This window comes from Haemaphysalis longicornis, unplaced genomic scaffold (genome assembly GCF_048455015.1).
Source record: "Haemaphysalis longicornis isolate Haplotype H1 unplaced genomic scaffold, Haemaphysalis longicornis Haplotype H1 scaffold_12, whole genome shotgun sequence".
In the NCBI taxonomy this organism is placed as follows: domain Eukaryota; kingdom Metazoa; phylum Arthropoda; class Arachnida; order Ixodida; family Ixodidae; genus Haemaphysalis; species Haemaphysalis longicornis.
Window position 1 is genome coordinate 115796118 of NW_027526225.1, and position 24367 is coordinate 115820484.

The following is a 24367-nucleotide window of genomic DNA, read 5'->3' on the forward strand; positions in this document are numbered from 1 at the left end:
TACCCAACCCTCAATCACCCTTCCCACACCCTTTAACGAGCGATGGGAGACCTTGCTAACCAGCCCCGCCTTGGAAGACCAGCTCGTCCTGATCTCCAGGGGCCAGGCAGCCGCGGTAGCATATGGGTCCCGTGAAGAGGGAACCACCCCATCCGGCACGTAGTCGCCGCACTTTTGTGTGGCTAAATAAAGTTGTTCTCTCTCTCTCTCTCCGCGCTACAAAACAAAACACACCTCTCACTGTGCCAGTATCAGGTTTAAACAAGGCGACAATAAAATTCACTTGTGCCGGACGTATTCGGAGGTGACAGCGGTGGTATGCTGCCGCCATCGCCGACGCCTGTAACAGCAGCCGGGAAGGACGCAGAGCCGCGTTACCGGATAGCAATTGTTGGCTAAACGTACTGTTTACTTACAGACGTCACCATAACAAGTTTTTTAGCACTTGGAAGGGCAAAAAGAAGCGAAAGAGAACCAAAACACTGCATGAGCCCCTATGGGCCGCGTAGCGCTAATCCCAACTCCGCGGAGAAGCGGCGGCAGGCGGCGCAGCGATCGCAAAGCTCGAGGCGTATAGAAACCCGTTGCGGATGGCGCAACAACCCCTGCACCTGTAACCATAGAGTTTCTTAGTAAGTATACTGTAAGAAACTCTATGCCTGTAACCTGTAATAGCACGCGTGCTGCATGGTCACTCATCTCGACAGAGTACATGACGCGCAGCGACCAAGCCCCCCAGCAACAAAAGGTGGGAGCGGTCTCTCCGTACTCTTCAATATACCGCTAGGGAGGTAGCGAGTGAAAATACGAGCTACTAGGCAGATTCGACAGATGGCGCGAAGAGTCCAGGCGTATTCGCACGCGTACCGCATGGTCACTTATCCCGACGGATTACAGCGCGCAGGGACCAAGCCCCCCAGCAACGAAGGGTGGGCGCGGTCGCTCCGTACCCTTCAATATCTGCCACAGAGATCTAGTGAGGAAGTACGAGCACTAAAAAGATTCGACAGATGGCGCGTACAGTCCAGGCGTGCTCGCTTTGTGCCCTCCATGCTTTGTGCTATGGCGCGAATTTTTGTACGCACAATGGAGAACGTACCGCTACGTCAGTGACACTGCGGAGAAATGCGAAAACGTACCGGTACGTCAGTGACAGCGAAAGGTGTCACACGCTCGACGTCAAACTACTGTGCAACTTTTTGGCGCCCCTGCCACTTCACGTTAGTGTCCCTAAATGAAAACTAGCCTATTTAATGGCTGCACTTCACGCTTCCTTCTCTCTACCTCTTATGTTGTTTACCTTCCCTCTGACTACTGCCATTACTACCACTTAATCTCCCGCCCTTCACTCTTCCCACCCCCGTCTCCCTCTCTTCCAACACTTCTACCAAAACCCCTGATACCGCATCCTTTTGGTGCACGGCAGTCAGATCACTAGAGAAATTATTAAGGCATATCATATTAGAAAAAGAGGGGAGTGCGTATTAGCGAGCCGTCGATAACGCTGCATGAAAACGAATTTTGGTTTTTGGATCGGTCCGTGTGTGTTAGTGCCAGTTTGTTCTACTATATTTGTACGTCTATAGTTGTCTATACAACTACGTCTATACAGTACGTCTATACAACTATGTTATACTATAGTTGTACGTTGTATACTATAGTTGCGGGAAGGGCATGTGGGTTCGGTTGTAGTATAGTTCTGTTTGTGTTGCGTTTTCAATAAAATTAGTAGAGAGTACAGCGTCGTCCTGCCGTCTTCTTTTCCCTCCTGTCTTTGTTTATTACGCTGCCATTCAAGATGCATTTTGCTGCAAGATTCATGGGCAGAGAATAGATTGAGATTACCGAAAATGGGGCACTCGCTTCTGGCTGTGGGGAACAATAAGATGATAACGATGACAAACCTGAACTCGCGAAGGGATGAGGAGAAATGCCTTAAGGGGGGCCGCTTGTCGGCTGTACAAACTTGGCTACAGCTTCAGTCATTTATTTCGTTGTTGAATATATCTAGGGAGCAGCACATGTGATCGCATCGTCGGAAAAAAGTTCTGTACAAGTCAACAAAAATTACTATAATGCAGCTAACCTTGAAATGAAGTGTAACAAACTGATTTGTGCTTTGGAACCAAAATGTAGTCTACTATGGTTGCTGACATTATTTTAAAGGGACACTGAAGTGAATTTGTCAAGCTCCCGTTTTTGCTTGCACTGCGTAGACTGGCTCAAATTAGCACACTTTTCATCGTTTATTCGGTTGACAAATCGGTAATTATTTTACAAAGCGTGAAAGAAGAAAAACTACCATGCGCGGTTTGCGGCGGCTGCACCAACTAAAGCTGTGACGTTAGGAGGAGCCGCACCGTGATTGGACGATGCCCAAGGTGAGCAACCAAACAAGTTTCGGTTTCGGTTTCGGTTCTGTAAAACACAACCGTTGGCGTTGTTGGATGGGCATTCTCAATAACTCAGTAATCATCGTACCGCGCTTCTGCCATGTAGTCAGCTGTAAAAATGCATAAAGATAAGCCTCCTAGGACGGATTGGAATCGTAGCATTCACTAGCCGAAACCTACGCAGTGCATGAACGCCCTCCGCGTACCCGCAGACGCCCAAATGTCATGCGCTTTTCCCCCATATTTGGAGCTTGCCTCTTTCATGCCTGTGTCGTAAAAAGCGTGTTCGCACCAGGCCAAGGGTCTGTTCATTCTGGCCTGTGCCCACTGCCTGCAAGCAGTCGGTGCTTATGGCAACAGCACGCCAACGAGAACTCGCTAGCGCGCCAGTGCCAGCCTGCGCGCGTTTTGTGAACTAGTTCGTGGAGCCATGAACGTTGCGGCCCAAAAAAAGGTGAACTCAATATAGAAAACATCGGCGGAAAACGAAAAAGTTAACTTACAAAAAAAAAAAAAAAACACGTACCCGCGGGGATTCGAACTCGTGACTTGCAAAATACTTGCAGTGGCACACCTAGCAACCCAGACCACTCGGCCACGAAGCGGGCTCGGCTGGCACCGGTAATATAGGGTATATATTGTACAGCCAGTTTACACTTTTCTTTAGTTTTGACATTTCAAGCAGCTTAGGTGACTATTTGTTGTATTGCGCTCGTGCAGTAAGCGTCGCCCGAGTTTCCACAATAGCTCACGTCTAGCAATTGCATTTCGTAGACGGAAAAGCGTTCGCAGATGTGTAGTCGTGCTGCTGACCGCTGTGCTTGTTCGCCCAGCGCAAAAAAGTGCTTCCCGCACCCTAGTTTTACGCTGTACGGTAAAAATATCAGTTGATTTTATTTCCTTAGTACCTATATTGACTTCGCTGACTCTTCTCCCGCCTTCAAGAGGCCTTATATTTTCCTACTGGCATACCAGTCAGCGAAGCGTCCGTCGCATGTGCGCTTGTGCAGCGCTTGTGTGAAGCGACCTTGACTTGGAGCTAGATACAGTGTACAAACTAACAAGTAAAGGAAGGCAAATTCTACCATTCACAAACGTGTCCTGGCTTCGTTTCAACTGAGCGAACGAATTGCGACGACCCATCGGCGGCCGGTGGACGAAACGCTGGGCCGACTGACTCTGTCTGAAGGCCGGGGAGCCGTGCAGTAGCGCGGCCAATTGCCAGCTTATCCCCTCCTGACGTCACACGAAAACGCCGCAGAAAATGGGCGAGCGTAAAGAGAGGAGGACAGCATTTTCGAATTAATTTTTCTACTAAATAAAATCGCGTAAACGCGCCCAGGGTGGTCGAAACATGGCCTGGGGACTCCGGACTACAATTTGCGCAAGTAATCCCGCAATGTTTACATATCACTTCAGTGTCCCTTTAAACAAACAGGGCTACTGCGATCTGCATAGATGCCTTAGTGGAAGGTCACTTCTTATCACAAACCACTCGCAAGGGGATAATTAAACTTGCAGGATAATTTAGGATAATTTTTAAAGGAATTCGTTCTAGAGGACACAGCAGGATGCAAAGCAAGGAGACATAAGATCTGAATAAAAACTCTTATCTTGAAAAAAAGAGAAAAAGAATACAACAGCTTTATTCGTTCTTCCAATCACACCCAGCCAGCTACAGCGAACGGGGACACATTTGATTCGTTTATTCAACAGTTTTGATCACTGTGGCTAAGTCTGGTGCCAACAACAAGCAGAACGTCCGTTTAAAGAACTACAACATCACAATGAATAAAAGAAAGGAAACCAACAGGAGAAGGGGGGGGGGGTTGGTTGTAAGGGCTACTTTGAGTTCATTACCGTGTCTGCAACTTTGAATAGGGATAATAACAGTCGGCCGACACATTTCTACGGCGTTCCAAAAAAAAAGAAGAAAAAAAAAGAAATCCTCAAATGTTCCTATACTCAAGAGTATTCTTCATCATGTGGGCAAGTTTTGGATATTCGTAAGCAGAAGATGCGCAAAGTGAAAATGGACAATATAACTGAAAATGCACACGTGGGAAAATTAAAACCCAGTGGCCATTGCGCATTTGTAGAAACTGGTGCGCATTAATTTACATTCGCCCAGCTAGGGCAATTGTTGTTCGCACATTATAACTGGGCACATTAAAGGAATTTGAACAAAAACAAAATTGGTCTTGCTTGAAGGACAACGCAGTTGTGGCGTCAAAAAAGGGGACACCACCCGTTCATACTCCTCCCTCTTTTTTAACGCCACTGAACTCCTTGCCTCTCGTGTTTGTATATCTACATCATGACAACAGCTAATTTGCTTGCACACACGTTTGACGGATTGGCAAATACGGTGCAAACAAAACTTTGTACAGGGGCAGTGGAGCTGAACCTAGCTATTGACACACACACTGAGATCACCCCTATCACGAAAATGCCGGTACAACACTTCGTCTCTCGAAGAACACTATCACTGCAGTCTGAAAACGGGAATAAAAAATGAAAGAGGCCCTGCGGAGAGCAAGGCTGAAAACTGTCTAGACCATGATATGCGGTCACATCAAAAACAATTGTGACGCTTTAACAATCCAGTGTAAGAAGTTCCACACGCACAGAACGCCATATTGCCGGCAAATGTAGATCTGCGCATGTGCTGGCACTTCACAGTACATCTGGCTTCGCTAGGCTTGGCGTACCGTACATTGTTTCGGGTAAAAAGGTGTGTTCCGTCTCAGTCAACTGTACGCTAGCATAGCTGCATGTTTCTCAGCAACACTTCCTGCCGAAAAACTCTATGAAAGAGCGGAATGTGCGCTCTGCAAGCGCCGAGCCCTCATTGGTGGCTGTATTTGTTCCTGGAGGACTTGGTTTGTTGTGCATTCTTAGCAGCGGCAGATTGCAAACTTTGAACAAAGCTCAAAAACAGCGTGACTCGTGGTACCGCCTTCCTTGTACACTGTATACTTTGTAAGAATGTGACTGGAAAAGGGAATAAATGAACTTGTGTGATAAGAAAACTTGGGTATAGCACTCTCACTCAAAAAAAAAAAAGGCATTACGAAAATGAAATTGTACGATGATGTCTAGTTCGCTTCAAAAATAGTTGCTGACACTGGTCCCAGTGAATTTGTGAAAGCTCGAACAAACAGCAGAACTCTTGTCTCGACCGTCGACAGGAAGGGTCGACGCTCATTCCAGGTCAGGAGTGTATGGCATTGCTCCTAGGAGAGGGCACGTTTGCAGACTTCAGGAAGCTCAATGGGTTGCGTCTTTTCGCTGTCCTGTGGTGGGATACAAAACGGTCTTGCACTTTTGACGTGTCTTCTAATAGCCCATTAACGCTACCTTAGGCCAACATCGTAGAGTTATTGCTTTACGGATTGTCACAGTAGCTTTGTGCTGCAGTGACGATGGTCATATCTATATGGTTAGTTATTTTGCAGCATTAAACAGAAAATAATTCACTGACGCATTGCAGCCCAGATGGCCTGGTACATGACTCAAACTTAAAGCCCAGTCTGCAAAGCCAACTTTTCACATTAACTGTCTTTGGTGGTAATATACTGTGGTCTCTTATTGTACAATTGTGGTGTCTCGAATTATGATAGTCATAACAATCTTTTTTTGTTTCTGCAGATTATTTGCTGTTATTGTTTCTCTTAGTGCCAAAACTGCACTTGAAAATATAATGATTTTAAGGGTTATGGACACAAGTATACAGGAAGAAACAGATGGGAGGCACACACTAATAAAAGCGCAACTAACTGACTTTATTTTTCGGTCCTGTTGGAAAATGGTGAAATAAAATGAGAAATACACACAAAAACCTACATTTATAGGAGCATGGTTTGGTTTATACAAGATAATTTATAGCTATGACATTAGTAATCTCGTGTTTGTTCAACCCCCAAGAGGCACATTTTCTTGCACAGGTCTAATTTCTTTTTAAAGATGACAATAAAGTGTTTTAGAGTTTCAAAGCCAAATGAAAAGTGTGCAAAAATAAACATTTACGGCTGCACCCAATGCGAAAGTGGCGACATAAATGGACACTGGAAAACGACATCCTTAGTCTGTCTACAATCGTCTGCATGAGAGGAAACCCCGCCCCTTTATTAGGCTATCTATCATTATAATTTCGACCCGCTTCCAGTTAATATCAACTTGTTTATACGCGCAAGGGTTGTAAAGGCTAAACATGCTAACAATCCACTAAATTTTGCCCCGCAACTTAACAATGTGTGGTCATAACCGACATTGGCCAATTGGTCGACAGGATGACATGGCGGAAGTGGCAGTTTTGAACACAGTATTCCTCGTTAAAAAAATTCTGCCGCAGAAACTCATAAAATGGCTTACGCATTCTATTATTCAATTTTGTAAGGTCATTACACAATGTTTACAACTCACGTAAGTGTCCCTTTAACTGCGGGTAAAATTGTTGATGCCGCCATCTTTAGTCTAGACCATCAACTGATGGGGCAGTCGTTTTCATTTCAGTTTTGTTTGTTTCCAAGCTTTTTTTTTACAGCTAATGCTCTGTTCCACACAGCCAAATATCTGAATGAACAAAGTAAAAATAAAGCCTGCAATTTACGCGACGAGCGCATTGCGATAGTACCCACAAAAGAAGACGCTACTTTGTTTTCACCCGTTCTAGTTGCTAGGTGTCGTGCCGTAGTGGCAGCCTCTATGGAATCTAGTGACCTGGCAAGCTTCGCCAAAGTGCAGCGTGTAACTAAACACATGTACAGATTCGATAATGTAGCCAGTGCTGTGATCCTTACAGCTCTACTTACCTCTGTGCAGACATCGTCAAGCATGGTTTTGTACTCTTCGCAGAAAGTTCTCTGGAAGGATGTAAAGGCGTCGTACATCTTGTCTTTCTGCAAGATGGAAAATTCAGGTGAACACCGTGCTTAGCCATCTGTGAATTAGGCACACAACGATGAAAAACAGTTAGCTAAAGACTACAAAAAAATCCCGGGCCATCTCCACTAAATAGAAACCTGAGGAGGGGCGAAGCATGCTGTGTTTAGTGTATTCAAAGATTGTAAATCTGTCTCTGGCCATACGGAGCACACTGATTGGGCACCGGAGAAGCAATCTCCGGTGGGAGAAGCAATCGCGTGCTTGCTGAGGCGGTGGCACCCTCTCTTGTAATGAACCGTATTTAGGCAATTAAATAAGAGACAGACTGGCCGTAAGTTGTCTTCGTGTCACACGCTGCAGCGTGCTAAGAAGTATGCTAAAAAGTAGTGCGAGGCATCGGAAAACGAGTGTCCCAGTGTGTTCGTTTAGTACGCATTTTTGTCCATGGAGATGAAACATTCTAGCGTGAGGCATTGGAAAACGAGTGTCCCCGTGTGTTCTTTTAGTGCGCGTTGCACTCGAGCGCGAGGCGTTGGAAAACGAGTGTCCCGGTGTTTTAGTACCGCGACTACGTAGGCGACAGGAGGCTCCGACAGCCCGAGCCCCTAAGGTGCTTCGCCCCTGAAAAATTGTTGTTACGGCAATATGCGCGTCATCCAAAAGAGCGCACTTCATTTTAAGTCGTACTTTTTCTTGCAGTATTCATGAAAAACATTTGGGGAATGTTGCTGCTACAAAGGTTGCATACTGAAGGTGTAAACTCAAGGCGTGTAAAAAGGACAATATTAAAAAAAAGGTCCTCTGTTTATGAAAACTTCAGGCTTCAAAGCAAAGATTGGGATCCCACTTTATGCATCCTGGCGATTTAGGGATCTAGCTAAGGCACAAAGCTAACACAAAATACACGAACTACTTTGCATGGCTGTCTCTTCCGTTTTTTGTCACTGATGGTAAACTGAATGAAATAATACAAATTTTTTGCTAATTAAATCATGCTGAACCATAAATATTCGTGTCACTTCCACCTCGAACTTGTCATTGACGTCATCTGTGCATAGTTAATCAGGAACTTTTTAGGACATATGTTGGAAACCCATTTCTGTTGCCGAAAGAGTTTGCAAAACTAATTTGCATCTGCAGAGAAGGCCAAGGTTGCTAATTTCATGGCACTGCTCCAGAAATAAACCTACAAAAAAAACTGAGAAAAATCACTTTTCAGTTTTGATTTTAGCCTGGCTGGGAAAAAAATGTGTATAAAATTGAGCTGTCTGAAAAAGTGCATCCGAAAAGGCACTGATACATTACTGGACAGTCCCAACAAAAAGGTCCGAACAGAAATGTCACGCAGCCCAAAAAGTGGGGCGGTAGCTGCATTCTGTGGCAAGATGCGCTGCTGTACGCCAACAGAAAGTGGTGTAAGAAAAAAGGAGTTTACAGCATTTGGCAACGTACACCCCAGAAGTGGAGCACGCCTCCACACCTTTTTTTTTCAGTGTATGAATTATGTGTGCCAGGAGGGAAATTGCAAGAAATACAAAAGTGCTGCCATGTTCCGTATATACGAGGGTACACTCATGTGCAGCTTTTCCCTCTGTTGCCTCCCATATAAATACAGTGTGTCGCACACATAGCAAACATACACCATGACTGGCTATCAACAGCTTTGCGAACCAGTCGCGCTTTGCCTTAGCGCAGCCACATGTACGTGACCAGCAATGGGGCAGTGACGAAAATATGAATGGAGCAAAAGAAATGTCATCTTTCCAACAACAGCCTTTCATGAACAAGACTCTTGAGGCGAGGTCTCCATTAGTGGTGAACATCTCTATCATTGCTGCCAGGAACTTGTGCTGTCCGAAACGGGTGAGCTTTCATTCAAATGTTGTCTCCCATTATCCGCGCACTGCTGCAATTCGGACTTTGCGCTCACCCCATTCAGGCGGATCCAGGGCACGAACTCCAGCCGTCTCTTGCTGTTCACGCCTTCAGTCAATTCCGCGTACTTCAGTTGCAGGTCGTTGCCTTTCTTGCCGGACACACACTTCTGCAGGTTTACCAAGTCGAACTCTTGTTTCGTGGCACACTGCAGAAGACGAGGCATTGGCGAAAAATCAGAACTCAGTCAGACTCTTTTCAGCCATACTGCTGGGCAATTCCCAAATCCAGGAATCTGCAGCTTTTGCGTTTTTTTTATCCATCAGAAAATCTACACATTGTTTGATTTTGTGCTAGTTAATTCTAGTTACTCTGCATCAATTATTCACAAATCTGATGCTAGTATCACTGCTTTCCAATATCTCTTTTCTTGTATGCGAGCGACATTCTTACCAAAGCAACAGTAACTTTTTTGAAGAAGGCGACATGAGCTAGTCAGCGCATTGCTCGATTGATTTACTTTATAAGGGTTTACGCTGTCAGCATTTCTCTGAAACTGTTTGGTAGTAAAGGGTAATTTCTTGCTAGCACAATAATTCCTTATTGTCAATTCCTGGCTGCATGCAGTTTTTAAGAGATGCAGTAAACATCTTCGGTTGGTTATGCAAAACAGAAAGAGTTATTTATAGTTGTGTAATACAGAAGGAGCATTACTTGTGCCTATGGGAATAGAACTAGACTGCACATTGTTCTATTGACTTACTGCATGAATCCCTTTTAAACTGCTTACCACTAAAGGGCAAATACCTGCAAGTATATTAACTCCCTATTGTCGTTTCCTAACTTGTTCCTGCATGTTGCTTTTATGATATTATCTTCCATTGGTAATGTAAAACAGGCAAATTCTGTTTTGTAGCCCAAAAAGACCATTTTTTATGGCTATGAGCAAGCAAAACGCACAGAATGGCATTTGCGTCTTACAGAAAGCAACTTAAATTGCTGGTTTGCTACTGAAATTTCTGCTGCGTTCTTATTTGCAAAGTTCTGCATCGAAAAATTCATTTCAGACAGTGTAACTATGATAACGCGTATGCGTTTAAAGAAAAAAAAAAAAAAAAAACGTGCTCACAGATTCGTACGCCCCGTTTGGATTTCTTGACGCGAACATGCAGACAACCAGTGGTAGGTGTTCCTTGGGGTCTGGGTAGTACTCGATGACACATGACTAAACGGAGACGAAAAAAAGGGAGACAAATTAGAAAAAGATGGCACGGAGAAAATCACGGCAAGGCACACGCTGAGTGACACACAAATTTTTCCAAAGTGTATAATTAAATAGCTATATTCATAGAAATTACTCCCTTTGCAAGAACTGCAATTTAAGAGCCGCAAGCTACGCTTCTACCCTACGCAAGTTAACGACTGTTCACCAAGTTCTGCTAACTTCTGAGCCATTTCTGTTCCAAACAATATTATGCCATGAATTGAAAATTGTTTTGGCTTTAATGAATGCTCAAACATGCTTTGCTAAACATGCATTTGTCACTGGATTGTGTACATCACTACTCGAGCAATCTTTAAAATTTGTAATGTAGATAAGGACCTGTTTATTTTCTGAGCTGGAAAGAGACAGCGCAGTGCACTTTCTCGTGCACGTCTGCAAAAAAGTCTGATGCTATTTCAGTATTCTCCATTTTAACACCTACATTATTTCACAATTCCCATCGACTTAGTTTTGGTGCAGATGCAGGTTGCCTGGTCGATTGTAGGCGTGTCTTCACATGCGATGTCGCATGCCCAGCCTTATTAAATTTTACATACGTAATAGATTTTTTTATTGGCACGCCATGATAATATTTCTCGAGTAGCCACATCACAGTCAAAGCTGACTGCTTTTTTAGAATGATCCGTTTTTAACTGAACTCTGAATGAACTGAATGTTTATATAAAGTGCACTATCTAAAGCATTGTGTCCATGAAACAGTGAAAAGCGAATGTCGTCCTCCAACTACGATAGAGGTATTTATTCACTGTTGCCAAACTGCTACTGTATATACCCACCCCTCATGTAGTACCCCATAGGGGACCTTGGTATTGATTGATTGATTAATTGAATGAGTAAATAAGTGAATAAATAAGTAACACGATTGTGGCTGAGCAGCTAAGCACGGAAGGAGTAATAATATTAGCTACTCACCTGTAGCAGATTGCCGTAACATTCTTTGTCTCCATGCTGACAGTCAAAGCTGTACCATCCATTTGGAAGCTCTCTCCTCTGGACAGGTAAGACAAACAAAGAAATAACGAGCGAAAAAAGATTTTTATCTGTTAAGCTTCCTTTGAAAACATTTGTCAGAAACGTGCAGTTACGCAAGCAACATTTGAACAATCAATTGAAAGTAAAATACTTACGAACTGCATGGATGTAAAAGAATGAAAAAAAAAAGACTTTTCAATATCTGTAAACTGCGCAGTGGTGAAAAACATGGACTGAAGCCAGGGAAACCAAAGGACTAGACGGACATAGAGGACTCACCACAGCTTTTCCGTATGGGACGAGCTGAAGCGTGATGATGTTCGAGAGCTCTGCGTAGGTAGAGTTGAGCTGGTCGAGAATGAAGCTCCTGCTGTCTGGGCAGTACGTCTCGTAGAAGACCTCCACCACCACTTTTGGATCTTGCACACATGCCTGCACACAAGAACGGGAGAGAACATCTTTTTAAAAAAAGAAAAGAAAGAGACTGTTCTGATTTGGCACAGACACTTGGTTCAGGAAACTCTCAATGTTTGAAGCTTCAATAACTTTTGGCCTACCTATTCCCTATGTGTAGGCAACAGAAGTGAACAGGCAGACTTATAAGTGAAAGGTAGTTCTTGAATAAGACCGGTGGTGTAATATAATTTCGGAGTTAATAACGAAAAAAAATTATGAGCCATTCGACCCTGTGAAGGTGGATGTCCAGCGAACCTGTTTCGCACACGACGCAGAGATGAGACAAAATTTTGAACAGAGGTACGAACTCATTTATTGTTTACTAACTTATCATGACATGCAAATAAAACTTGGCATTCTACTTTGTTTTGCTATACTGTTTCCTTGTTGTGCATTCTACTTTGTTTTCGATGCGATATGCCGATGTATGTATTTTGTTTTACTACACTGTTTCCACGTTGTTAGTACTTTTTACGCCTTACTCCTGTATCTTCGAGACAAACGTGTACTTTTTTCTTTTTCTGCTCCCCTTACTCAATGCCCTACACAATGGGCCTGTAAGGTACTCGTAAATAAATAAAATAAATAAATAATGATACAGTCACATTAGCGGCCAGTTGTAATATCACTTTTGGGCTTTGGGTTTCTCGCGCTCATGAAAAATGCACAAAACCCTAATCATAAATACATTCAGTCGGTTTGAATGAAAAGGTCAATGCGTAGGTTGATAAGCAGTCTTGATAGTGATAAGTTATAAGGAGATATAAGAACACTAAGAAGCAGAGAGCTGCAAACAGTGCGGCTAGGCCGGGATGGGAATTCGTCTTGAAAGAAACACACACAGCGCGCAAAACAACAGGACGAAAGACGGAGGGATGTACAACACAAGCGCTGTTTTTTCTCTTTTTTTTTTGATGTACAACACCAGCGCTTGTGTTGTACATCCCTCCGTCTTTCGTCCTGTTGTTTTGCGCGCTGTGTGTGTTTCTTTCAAGATGGGAATTCGAGCGTATGAGAAAAGCCAACGTGCCGTGTGACCAGGATAAAATGCGGGGAGAAGAAGGCCCACAAGGCTGCATAGTCAACGGGGATGCCGATAACCCAGCAGAGTGCCATAGCTTGACTGGCCAACGACAGAATCAGAAGCGATGAAAAAAGAAATCGGTGCACATCTCACTTTGCTAAGGTGGATGACCAGCGCTCAAACCACGCCGACGCCCTGTGTTTTCCAGCTCGCGGTATTCGGGTCCCGCACGGCATCGCGCGTATGTTTCGCTTCCGTGGCCCCATCGTCGTCGGTGGTGTCCTTCCGCCGCGTTCGCGGTCATTGCCGCCCACTTTTGCTTTCTTACGAGTAGCCTTCACTGTACAACACGCAATGTGGGAAAGCCACCTTACAAAGACCTAGCTTTACACACTGCGTAAAGTGGGCTTCACTTCTAAACGCAAATGAATTACTGAGAAGACATTTTTGAAGGAGCGATATCCGGCGCCTTATATCGCTATGTGAAGCGCCGGAGGAGAACAGGTGGCCGAAGGGAGAGGGGGGAGGGCGAGGCGAAGTGAGAAGGAGGGGTGCTGCTTTTCCTGGTGTACGCACCCAAACAAGGATAGTGAAACACTCAGACCACCACACACTACCTTTTGAGGTGGTGCTAACGCGTTTCAGACGTGGTTAGGCAGCGTTGAAGATGTCAGTTGTACACGCGATTCTATCAGTAGCGACCAAAGTCAGCCAGGGATCCGAAACGGCACCCCAGACAGAAACGAGAGCAAAAAGTGCAGAAATCTCGTTCTCTTTTGCTGTCATAGCACTTAAAACCACCACCACCTGTTTTATTGAAATCGCTAAAGTAGGTGAGCGAGATGCTTTGATCACATTCTGATCAAGTCCTGATCGTGTACCAGAGTGTTTGTATACAGCGCTCGTATCTAGCTCCAGAGGTGCTAACGTCAATTGAGAGAAGAAGCAAATTTCCCGCGCCAAGGCAAGGTGAAGCTACGCACGTGAGCAGTAAAATGAAGGTTAAGTGCAGTATGCGCCGGAAATAGAAAGTTGTCAGAGATCTCAGCCTTGAACGTTGATGCTCTCCTAAATCTCATTCTCAGTAATGTTCTGAATCCCACGCTAACCCCACCTTCCGCTTATTCCTTCCTCCCGCTCCTGAATATGCTGCCCGTTTACGTTACAAAGGGGTCACGTGTCTTTTTCAGACATTAAGGGGTAACAAAAAAAAAAAGCTTTACGCCCACAAAATGCCAGACCAGTGCGCAGCAAAAATAAATAAAAAACACGTCGCGTGTGCGCGTTACATTTCGCGACGCGTGTATAAAGGAACAAAAACAAGAAATTGGCCGCGTATCTGCTCCTTTCGTTGCAAATGCTGACGAAAGACGATAGTCGACTGGCGCCTCTGGCAAGTAAACGCATCCGTTCTCTTTCCCGCTCACCTCTCATGTTGTTCCTCTCCCGTCTCGTTCCTCCCAAGGTAACACGCTAGAGGTTTGCTCAAGTCACTTTAAACTGACCACGTTCCACTGCTCCAAGTCGGGTGCCTCGATGCCGTAGGGCGGAGACGCGCGTTAATCGAGGCCCCCGACTACAACGGTTATAGAACCATGTTGCCCTACTCTGTATATACCAGCGTTCCAAGCGGAACGCGAAACCTATCTAGTGGAACCTTTAGTGGCTGCTGCCTTTTGATTTTTTTTTTAATTGCGCCAGGTAGCGCGGGGAACAGCAGGCGAAGGTTTTTGCAGTTGATGTAGTATTTTATTTGCTATCGCAAAAAGTAGGCATCAGTAAATTCTCTAATAAAGGCACATTGCAAATATCACTCATGCATTCACTTTCGGCCGTATATTTGCGTAATGTCTTGTTCTTGTTCAACAATGTTGACAAGTATGAAAATTAACACCGGACTTAGACGTTTAGATTTGGCTGTGAGTATATAAGACTATTGCGCAGAATCTGTGTTGCTTTGGCCGGCTGGATGAATCGAGTGACAGACAGACAAATTAGAAATTTCCCGTCCAAGTAGCTCCAGAAAGACTATCGTCTGTAGAACTTCCGGCGACAACATTTCCGGCGAGAAGCCGGTAGACGAGATAGCACTTGTCTCGTCTATTCTGTTTTTCGTCCGTGTGTTTTTGTTGCGCTTCAAATCATGGCAAAAAGAAGCCGGCCTGGGCGCGCAAAGGAGTATCTCATGTCCCGATCTGCTTGTCTGCGCGGCGTGTAACCGCAAGAGCCTCCCTCCCAGCCGCTCCGGGCCAGTTAGTTCCTCCCTGTGCGATGCACTTGCCTCGCGACATACACTCGCGCCACGTGGTGCAATGCGCCGAAGCCCAGCGCATTGCGGAAAGTCCCACAGCCAAGTTAGCCGGACTACAGAAACGGCAGTCTGCGGTCAGCGACGGAAGTGTCCATTCTCACTTCTTTTGCACTTGAAAATGAAATTGAAGAGTATCTAGGCCCAAAGCAGTCAAATGGGCACCTCCCAAATGTGCTTTGCCCATCGTCTGCATCACTCGTTGAGTAGGAACCACGCGCAATGACCTTACCGAAAAGAAAAAAAAAGGAAGGCGCAACTTGCCCTAGCAGTGCAAGGCTGGAGAAACAGCAGAGCTGGCCGCCTCTCTCCCTTCGTCGGAGACCAAGCTGTCACACATCACATGGATTGCCGTACCTACCGCTGAAAGTTCTCCTTGGCTGGCAGGCCCGGGTCGTTTGTCCGCAGCTTTTCACATGACTCCCTGAGTGGACCGCGTTAGCACGCGCCAAAACCCGCGAGGCAACCGGCTTCGCGAACTCGGCGTCTGTGCTCCCCACTTCAGGAGCGAACGCAAGTGAACTGGCGAGTAGAAGACCATGCTAGGGATTCCGCCACGAACGCTGGGCAGAGTGTTCTCGAAGGCCGAGCTGGCCGACGCCGGGCGCTCCTCACGAGGCGCACGCTCACGTGCGCGCGGTATTTTTCGTTTTTTTTTTTGTTTCTGGTAACGGTATGCGGCGGAACTAAAAGCATCAACAGCTGTGCTGCTGAAATCACGCGGCTAAATTTGAACAAGTCCGGACCCACAGCTCCGGCCACTGCCCGGGTACTGCCGCCGATAAGAAAAGCCACCCAGCGACCATGCCGAGACGTCATGCTTGAGCGCTTGGTTCACAACGGGCACACGGCCTTCTGTTTCGTTTCCTTGCTTCTTTCGACGCCGCCCCGCCGAGAGCGGTGCATCGCCAAGGTCGTAGTTTGCGGCTGCGCGCCGCGGTTTTTGCTTTCGTTTCCAGCTTTGCCGAGGCGCCGTACCGGCTGGCACTGATCACCGGCCCTGCACGACGGAGCGTGCAGTGCCGGCGCAGCCGGACAATGCGCCGTGGTGGAAGACATGTACGAGGCCCGCTTGTAATGGCGGCCTTGCTTGGTCGGTCGCCTTTGTGGAACACATGTCGCGGAGCGGATTGCGCGCTACCAACGCACGGCCGGACACTCCCGTCGAGGACAGTAATCGAGTCCGGCCGTGAGGGGAGGCGATGGAGGCAGGCTGAACACGTCTCCCCAGGAAACGGTACGGGTAGTTCATTCCATCCCGAGGACCGGATGACCGCACGGAACGGTCCCTGTTGAGCTCAAGCTGGCGATGAGCCCTTCTGTTCTTGGTTTTCACGCATTTCACAGCATAAAGCGGCAACCAAATGGAGCGTTTTGCTCGCGTCTGGGGGCCATCGGCGTCTCCTGGCGGCGACGCGAAAAACGTTGAAGAGCACAATTTACCCCACCGTCACCAGGTCCGTTAGCTAAAAACTGCGTAATTGGTCAAATTGGCTCTTTCTTTTCTTGAATTTGGTCCTCCCCAACGTCTGTTTGACATCGCCGCTGGGAGACGCCGACAGCTCCCTTACGCAAGCGAAACGCTCCATGTGGTTGCCGCTTAATAAGCATTTTAAGGTGACGTAGCAGTGCACTCGAAGAGTGCTTGTTGCTAACATGCGGAGGGCTGCAGGTTAGTCAAGAGCAACGGATTCCCCCACCCAGTTGCACTTTCGGAGAAAGCTTTGGTCAGCGAAGAGCATAAATAAATTGTCCTTACTGTGCTCTGTCCTCATGTTCCTCTTAGAACCCCTGTGCGATACCGGTGTCGAAGATCAGAGTGCACCGGCCAAGCAGCGGAGCTTTCGTTTGCGGCTGTCTTCGCCAGAGGTGAGAATGGTATTACAATGCGTCAAGAGAAAAGACTTCAAGTGAGCAAGGGCGCTGCCTTCGCACGTCACGCATGTGGCGAGAAAGCATTTACACGAAACCATTTACGGGAAACCATTTACGCGAACTGGTTTCCTGATGCTCCCGGTACATAGTTTTAAAGCGGAGGTTTCAATGCCTTCCTGACGGCGTCCGGCGCACGACAAAACGCACTGCAGGAAAGCCAACTTTACAAAGGCGCCTCAAGAAAAAAACGCTTCCTGTGGTGCATCGAACCTGGGTCCCTCGCGTTATTGTTGGGCATTGGACGTTGGAGCGCAAATGCAAACTATTGTCCTACTTGAACGGACCTTTGTAGCTTTCGGCTCTCGCGGAAGTGAATCCTTAAGTCGGGCGCAATCGCAAATAAGCACCGCAGACAATATCGCAACCACATCACGACTGTAAATCGTAAACTGCATGCACTGCACGAGGCAAAAGCGAATGAGGGATACGATTGGGAGCGTTAAGCATGCAGTGTAGTCCATTCTCTGACGAAAATAGTAACTGAAGCGCCGGAAGTTCACCCGCAACGATGCATTCGTGTGCTGAAACTGTGTCTCGCGCGAGTCTACATGCCGATGCTTTCACTCCGTTCAGTGTGAACTCGTAAACGTACTTTAAACATTGTGAGGCTGGCGCTCCTCGTCTATTAAAGGGTCAAGTGTCGGCCGTTTGGACGGAAAAGGCTCCTACAGTCCTCTGCAAAGACTCCGCGTCGTGCCAATGAACCTGCATTCAGTCGCGCGTCGCTGCCTCTCTGCACGAGTCGGATGTGCCCGTAGAAAGCAAAAGCAACGAAGAAGTGTCGCAAGCTGTAGGCGCGTCCCGTCCGGCCACGCCAACCGGTTATGCACCCAAGAGAAATCCCCCCGGACGCGAGGCAACCCACCCTTGGATTACGGCGACCGATAAGAGACCCTGACAGCGACCGAGCCAACGGGCACCCCCGGCGAAACCTTCGGCCAACGAGCTGGCGGCGACTCACTTGGCTGGGCTGCAGCGCGAAGTCAGCTGGCGTCCGCAAGAGGCGTCCACAAAAGCGCACACAAAGGCTGCGTTCCAAATCGCGGACAGCTTGGTAGACAGCTTAGGAAGCAGTCTAACGAGACGTCTAAAGGAATAAAATTGGAACCGCGCGGTAGTCCCAAACGCAACACCAACGCAGACGACCGCCTCGTAGCAGGCATGTTGAGGAACACAAGCCGCAGCTTTCGTAAATACTATTACCGTTATTGTTACAAACATTACGTGATTTAAAAACTAAACAAAGTCATCTTTCCCACTAATAAATTATACTAAATGTTCCAATAAAAGAACAAGTGCTTTTGTTCCAAGATTAATAAGCAAAAAGGTGGCGCTGGCGTCACTTAGTTTAGACAGGAAAGTAGCCTGCATCGTTGCTGACTGATGCTGTCTCCTCGAAGCAGTTTTCGTTGACTGTTTCTTTCGAATTGGAACGGGGCTTAACATGGCGGGCTGTCCGCGAAGACGGCAACGAAGCCGTCTGAAGGGGAAGTTGGAACGCACCCAAGCTACGCCATAAAACTAAAAAAATGGCTGCGAATCTGCTGGCTTCGCCGCAAACGTCGCCGAAAGACGACAGTCTTCTGCAGCTCCTGCTACGCAATGGCGTCTCCTCTCTCCGCAGCCCACCTGTCACGCTGTTTTCCCTCCTGTCTCGGTCTTCCCTTTCATGATTGATGCAACAGGGGTTCGCCGCATTAAACCCTGTAGTGCCCAACGTATCATATAAGGTACGCCATTTCTCAGGTTTTTGCACCTGCGCCGTTCCACCGCCAAGAAATGCCCATTGTGTCATTTCTGACACCTCCTAAGCGTTTTTTAAAAAAAAAAAACTATAGTTTGAAGTTTGAAGTTTATTAGGAAGATTGCATGTAATAGCTCGATAGCTCGATAACTGGCCGCATGGAGTCCCAAATACAGTTTGAAAGATGGATTCCTCCATCAAAGCGTGCCCGACGGGTCTACACCTACTTTCAATGGGTGTGTGATATGCTTTCTTACGGAGTATATGATACATAATACATCTATTTTATGTGTAGGTATACATATACCGACGTGTATACGAGTATATGTTACATTAGATTATATATAAGATAAAAAGTCACACAGATAAAAGATAAAAACTCACACAGAGCGCGAAAAAATAAGGCTAGTAGAGACAGAGACACACGAGAAAGACGTAGAAAATAGAAATAAGTCTACTGACGTTTCAGGAAGAAGACCTTATATATATATATATATATATATATATATATATATATATCATCATCATCATCACCGGCCTATCTACGCCCACTGCAGGGCAAAGGCCTCTCCCATTATTCTCCAATTACCTCGGTCCTGTGTCAACTGTGACAAATTTATCCCCGCAAACTTCTTGATCTCATCTGCCCATCTAACTTTCGGCCGCCCCCTGCAACGCTTGCCTTCTCTAGGGATCCACTCTGTTACCCTTAATGACCAGCGGTTATCTTGCCTTCGCATTACATCCCCTGCCCACGTCCTTTTCTTCTTCTTAATTTCTACTAATATGTTTTTAACACCAGTTTGCTCCCTGACCCACTCCGCTCTCTTCTTGTCCCTTAATGTTACACCTATCCTTTTCCGCTCCATTGCCCGCTGAGTCGTTCTCAATTTAAGTTGAACCCTCTTAGTGAGCCTCCAAGTTTCTGCCCCGTAGGTGAGTACCGGTAAGATGCAGCTGTCATACACTTTCTTCTTCAGCGACAATGGTAGGCTGCTATTCATTATCTGAGAATGTCTGCGATATGCACCCCACCCCATTCTGATCTTTCTAATTATCTCTGCCTCATGGTTGAGATCTGGGGTCACAACTTGGCCTAAGTAGATATATTCGCTTGCCACTTCCACTGCCTCGCCACCTATCTCAAACTGCTGTGCTGTCCCGAGGTTATTGATCATTACTTTAGTTTTCTGCATATTAATTTTCAGGCCCACGGTTCTACTCTGTTCGCCCAGTGCGGAAAGCATGCTTTGCAATTCGTCCCCCGAGTTACTTAGCAAGGCGTCATCAGCAAATCTGAGGTTACTGAGGTATTCTCCATTAACCCTTACATATATATATATATATATATATATATATATATATATATATATATATATATATATATATATATATATATATATATATATATATATATATATATATATTTATATATATATATATATTTACACTTTTTATGCGTTCATGATACATATTGTAATTTTATAAACCTAAGAGAAAAAAAAATTTTTATCGCGTTGCTTTATTGTTTCAGTCACAAAATATAATGCAATAACGCATTAAATTTTTATCTATTGTTTTCATTGTCTGGGCATTACAGGGTTAACTCAATTTTCCCGCGTTCGCCCTGCTGGCGCGCCATCAGTGGGGACCTTCTGTTACTGTTTGGCTTCGCGCTCGAGCCGCGAGTTCGGGACTAGAGCGCGAGCCTTTTTTGTATTTTCTGGGTAAAGAATTATTTTTAACGCGAATTTTGTGATTGCTATCGCAAAAGATAAGCACAAGAAGAGGCGCGCACCTAGTCTCGTTGGACGTTGCCTCCTGGGTGATTCATCAGATGGCACAAGCTGGCCTAAGGCGCGCAATTTGAAACTGAGGCAAGGAAACGCACGGTAAGATAGGGACGGTGCCAATAGAGAGTTAAAACAGTGGGGAGAACCGGCCCCGGTACGGTACCCGGTAGGCTACCGGGGCTACTGTGCGTGCGCAGAAGAGGAAACTCTGGTTGAGCGCATGCGCAGGTGTAGTGGTAATCGTACCGGGACAGGTTCTCCGTTTTGCGATAACTCTCTAATGTCGGCGCAATGGAGCCGTCATTGTCCTAAGCTCAAAAATTACTCCCACCTCCCCTCGCGGGAACCCCTGTGTAGATGCGACGCATAGGGGGTTCCATTGTTGTTTCCGTTTGGTTGATTCTCCCATCGCGTGAATCGTGCCGTGAACCCCCTGCCGCGGCTATGACGCAACGTGGCGCGGCTATGACGCAACACAATCCACTTTAATCCAATCCAATCCAAATCCAATCCAAGCCAAGCCAATCAAATCCAATCCAATGCCCCTCGCGAGAGAGTGTTCGCTATCAGAGAGGAGAGGGGGTGAGCGGCGGAGAGCGCAGCTCGCACGGCGAGGAGAATGGGGGAGGGCTGTAAACGGACAACGACGCCGTATGGAGGGACAAGGCGAGTGAATGAGATGCAGTCGCATCTGAAACTCGCATGTCCCCGCTTTCGTCCCATAACAATTAGCGTAAGGATCTTCTGCAACTTTTCTTGGTACTATATTCACGTGCATGTCACGGCAACGTACCACGGCGGGGCAATGGACCTTTTTCCAGTAGAGGCTCTGCGCATGCGCGCCTCTCGCTCCCAGCGACCAATCCGCCAATATTGGGGGGCAAAATGCAAACAAAACGACGCCATATTGGATTAGCCAGCTGCGAACGCCGAGCCACAGTGCTGCTCCGTTTTCTGAGTCCTGAAAGTAGCAGACCGGTACGGGCTACAGCTGCCATCGAAAAATTTCTCAGCCACCAAAACCATGCGTTGCGCCTGAGACGGCTTTTTGAACTGCGCAGGGCAGGCGAAAAAAAGGGGGCGTATTCTTCTATAATCCCCCAAGTGTGGTTCGGGCGGTCGCCGCAAGAGGGCTACGCTACTGGAAAGAAGCCCATTAAAGGGACAGACAACCGATTTTTGTCGGGTATATATTCTGTATCCCAAATGAAAGGGCATCACTTAAAGCACCTTGACGAGAAACGGTTTTGCCGATAACGCCCTAGAACTTTTTAAATCGAAATTTTTAGGTCTACGACTCGTGTGTCCCTCCCAAAAATAATGCTGGCAACCATGACATAGAGTAGCTCGGCAACATCCTTTTGTCTGTATGCGAAATGAAAAACGATATTTAAAAAAAACTTGTCCCCAGCTAAAAAAAGTTTGAATCGGTGGCTCTCCTGTTCCTTTATGTTTTTTTTAATGCAACGGTCTATTTTGCACGAATGCGCCATCTGTTGGGATAGACGATAGGTAGAATCTGGCTTCACGTTGTGGTGGTGGGAAGTTCGATTCTTCCCGACGCGACGTTTTTTTTTTAAAGCTGCCGTTGGCGTATTTGGAAACTGAAATAAAATATTTTGGCAAAACAAACGCCCCTGACTCAGGCAGAATCATCGAAGCTCCTTCACTGGGTCTGTTTACTGAGCGCTGCCGTTGATTCTGGGCATGGAGGCTCAGTTAGCCACACTGAGAACAACCCAGCGACGGCGGGCGGCGTGTCTTTAAAATTTTCAAAATAATGTTTAGAAATGCATACACAATTTAACCTTGTACAAATGCTTGTGTTAAACGGTTTTCAATACGTAAATAAACGCTTCAGCATTACAGTAGCTGCTAGGTTTGCAGGTCACGTGACAGGGACACATATTGTAGTGTCAAGTTTCGACACTGAACCGCCACCCTTCCGCTTTCACGAAGTTTGCGGCCCAATTAAAATTATTTCCGCCAATTTGTTTAAAAACTGCTTGTGGTTACCGGGCTATATAAAACGCAGGCTTTCATATGAGCTAGAGAACATATACGCGACGAAAATCGGTTATCCGTCCCTTTAAGGCGCGAAGGACGACGCAGCGAAAGTCTCGAGGGTGGCGCATTCCTATTCGATCAAACCAGCGCACAAAAACGTAGACTATTAGACGGGAGAAGCGAGAGACAAACATAGCGTTATCTTTCCCCCTCTTGTCGCCTACGTCTTTGTGCGCAGGCTTCTTCGAATATGAATGCGCACCTGCTCGTCTAACTTCCAGTTTTGCCATAAGGCTGCGGTTAGACGCGCGCAAGGCCTACGTGGCGAAGCCTGTGCGGTAGGGAAACATACGATCTTCAAAGTATGCAGGAAACGCGTCTCAGACATTGAGACGGGTCTTCAAAACGCATTTGAGTGTTTTTTCTACGAAATGGTATTTCCAATGGCAGCAGCCCGTAACATAACGCAGTGATTCGGGAACCCGACACTGCAGCACCTCCGATGAAGCTAGAAAGCACGGACGCAAGTTTAAGTGAAATAAACCGCCACCGAGTTCGTTCGAAAGAAGGGAATCCTGTTTCGAGGCTACGGACTTCCGACGAGGAAGTTGGTCTTGTTTGCGGCAACGACGCTGCGTTGCCGTTCGCTTCTTAAATGATCGCCTTCGTGAAAGATTTAGACGAGTAAGGCACACAATTAGCATAGAACATTCTTGAGCGTTCCACATCACGCTTCATAAACTAAGCGCGGTAGATGTCACCAGTGGACATCATCGCTTACAAACATAAACTGAAGCGTTTGCTGCCTCAAGCTTGGGCCAGCTAAATAGCTAGGTGATGAGCCAACTTATACGCTGCCCTATGCATGCAGCAAACGCGCCTCATCAGCAGGAGCTGGATTTCCTGGGCATCCTTGCAGGTACAGTCATGGACAAATTAAATACGAACTCGGAAATATAAACCAGAACAGGCTATATTGTACTGTTCGTGGAAGTATAATAACGGCTCGTTGTTGGTATCTTTGGGAAGCCACATTTCCCAACTTTGTTTTTTTAACTAAGCCGCTACCCGTCATTTTGACTTGCATATGATGAAATAACGCTATTTGTGCATTCTGGTTCATATTTTCGCGTTCGCGTTGCATCTGTCCATGACTGTACCTGAACAACTACATTATCATGCACTGCAACCCAAGAAACGATGGCACGCATGCACAAATTGATCTGCACTAAATATGACGAATCGGGGCGTACTATTACTACAGCAACACATGCGCTAACCTTTCTGTTGGCGACACGCAAGAAAACCACAGGTACAGTCACCAGCAAAAGTTTGCGGGATGTGCAGTGCGTGGCCGAGCGGCGCAAAACTGCATTGCTGTGCCATCTGCAGCAAGCGAACGCCGGGTCGAGGCTGAAGGAGCTGGCGTGGTAGGCGCGCTTGGCCTTTATTTGTTACCGGGCGTTTGCCCGTGACATGCTTTCGATATTCGCGGCAGCCGCGGTGGCGCCTCATGACCATCGCCGTCGTTCTGCTATCACTGGTGCAACAAAATACGTAGCCCGCGGCCGCCATTTGCGCGGCGGGCAACATTTAATAAATCTTAGGCTATGATCAGACTACCGAAGCACAAGCCGTATCGTTATCTCTGGACGTAAAAAAAAAAAACAGCGTGTCACGCAGTTCGG

At 46.5% G+C, this 24367-nt stretch overlaps 1 protein-coding gene across 2 annotated transcripts in view; it reads right to left on the bottom strand.

Annotated features, from left to right (window-relative positions):
* Positions 1 to 4019: 4019 nt before the first annotated feature.
* Positions 4020 to 24367, bottom strand: part of LOC144163337 (gamma-interferon-inducible lysosomal thiol reductase-like) — a 74951-nt gene continuing 54603 nt past the window's right edge. For both annotated transcript variants that reach the window (XM_077694273.1, XM_077694274.1), the window contains 6 exons: positions 11692 to 11844; positions 11353 to 11430; positions 10285 to 10380; positions 9211 to 9363; positions 7208 to 7294; positions 4020 to 5689 (listed from right to left, as the gene is read on the bottom strand). In XM_077694273.1, coding sequence (XP_077550399.1) covers positions 5630 to 5689; positions 7208 to 7294; positions 9211 to 9363; positions 10285 to 10380; positions 11353 to 11430; positions 11692 to 11844 — 627 coding nt within the window. In that variant the 3' untranslated portion in view covers positions 4020 to 5629. The remainder of the gene's footprint in view (positions 5690 to 7207; positions 7295 to 9210; positions 9364 to 10284; positions 10381 to 11352; positions 11431 to 11691; positions 11845 to 24367) is intronic.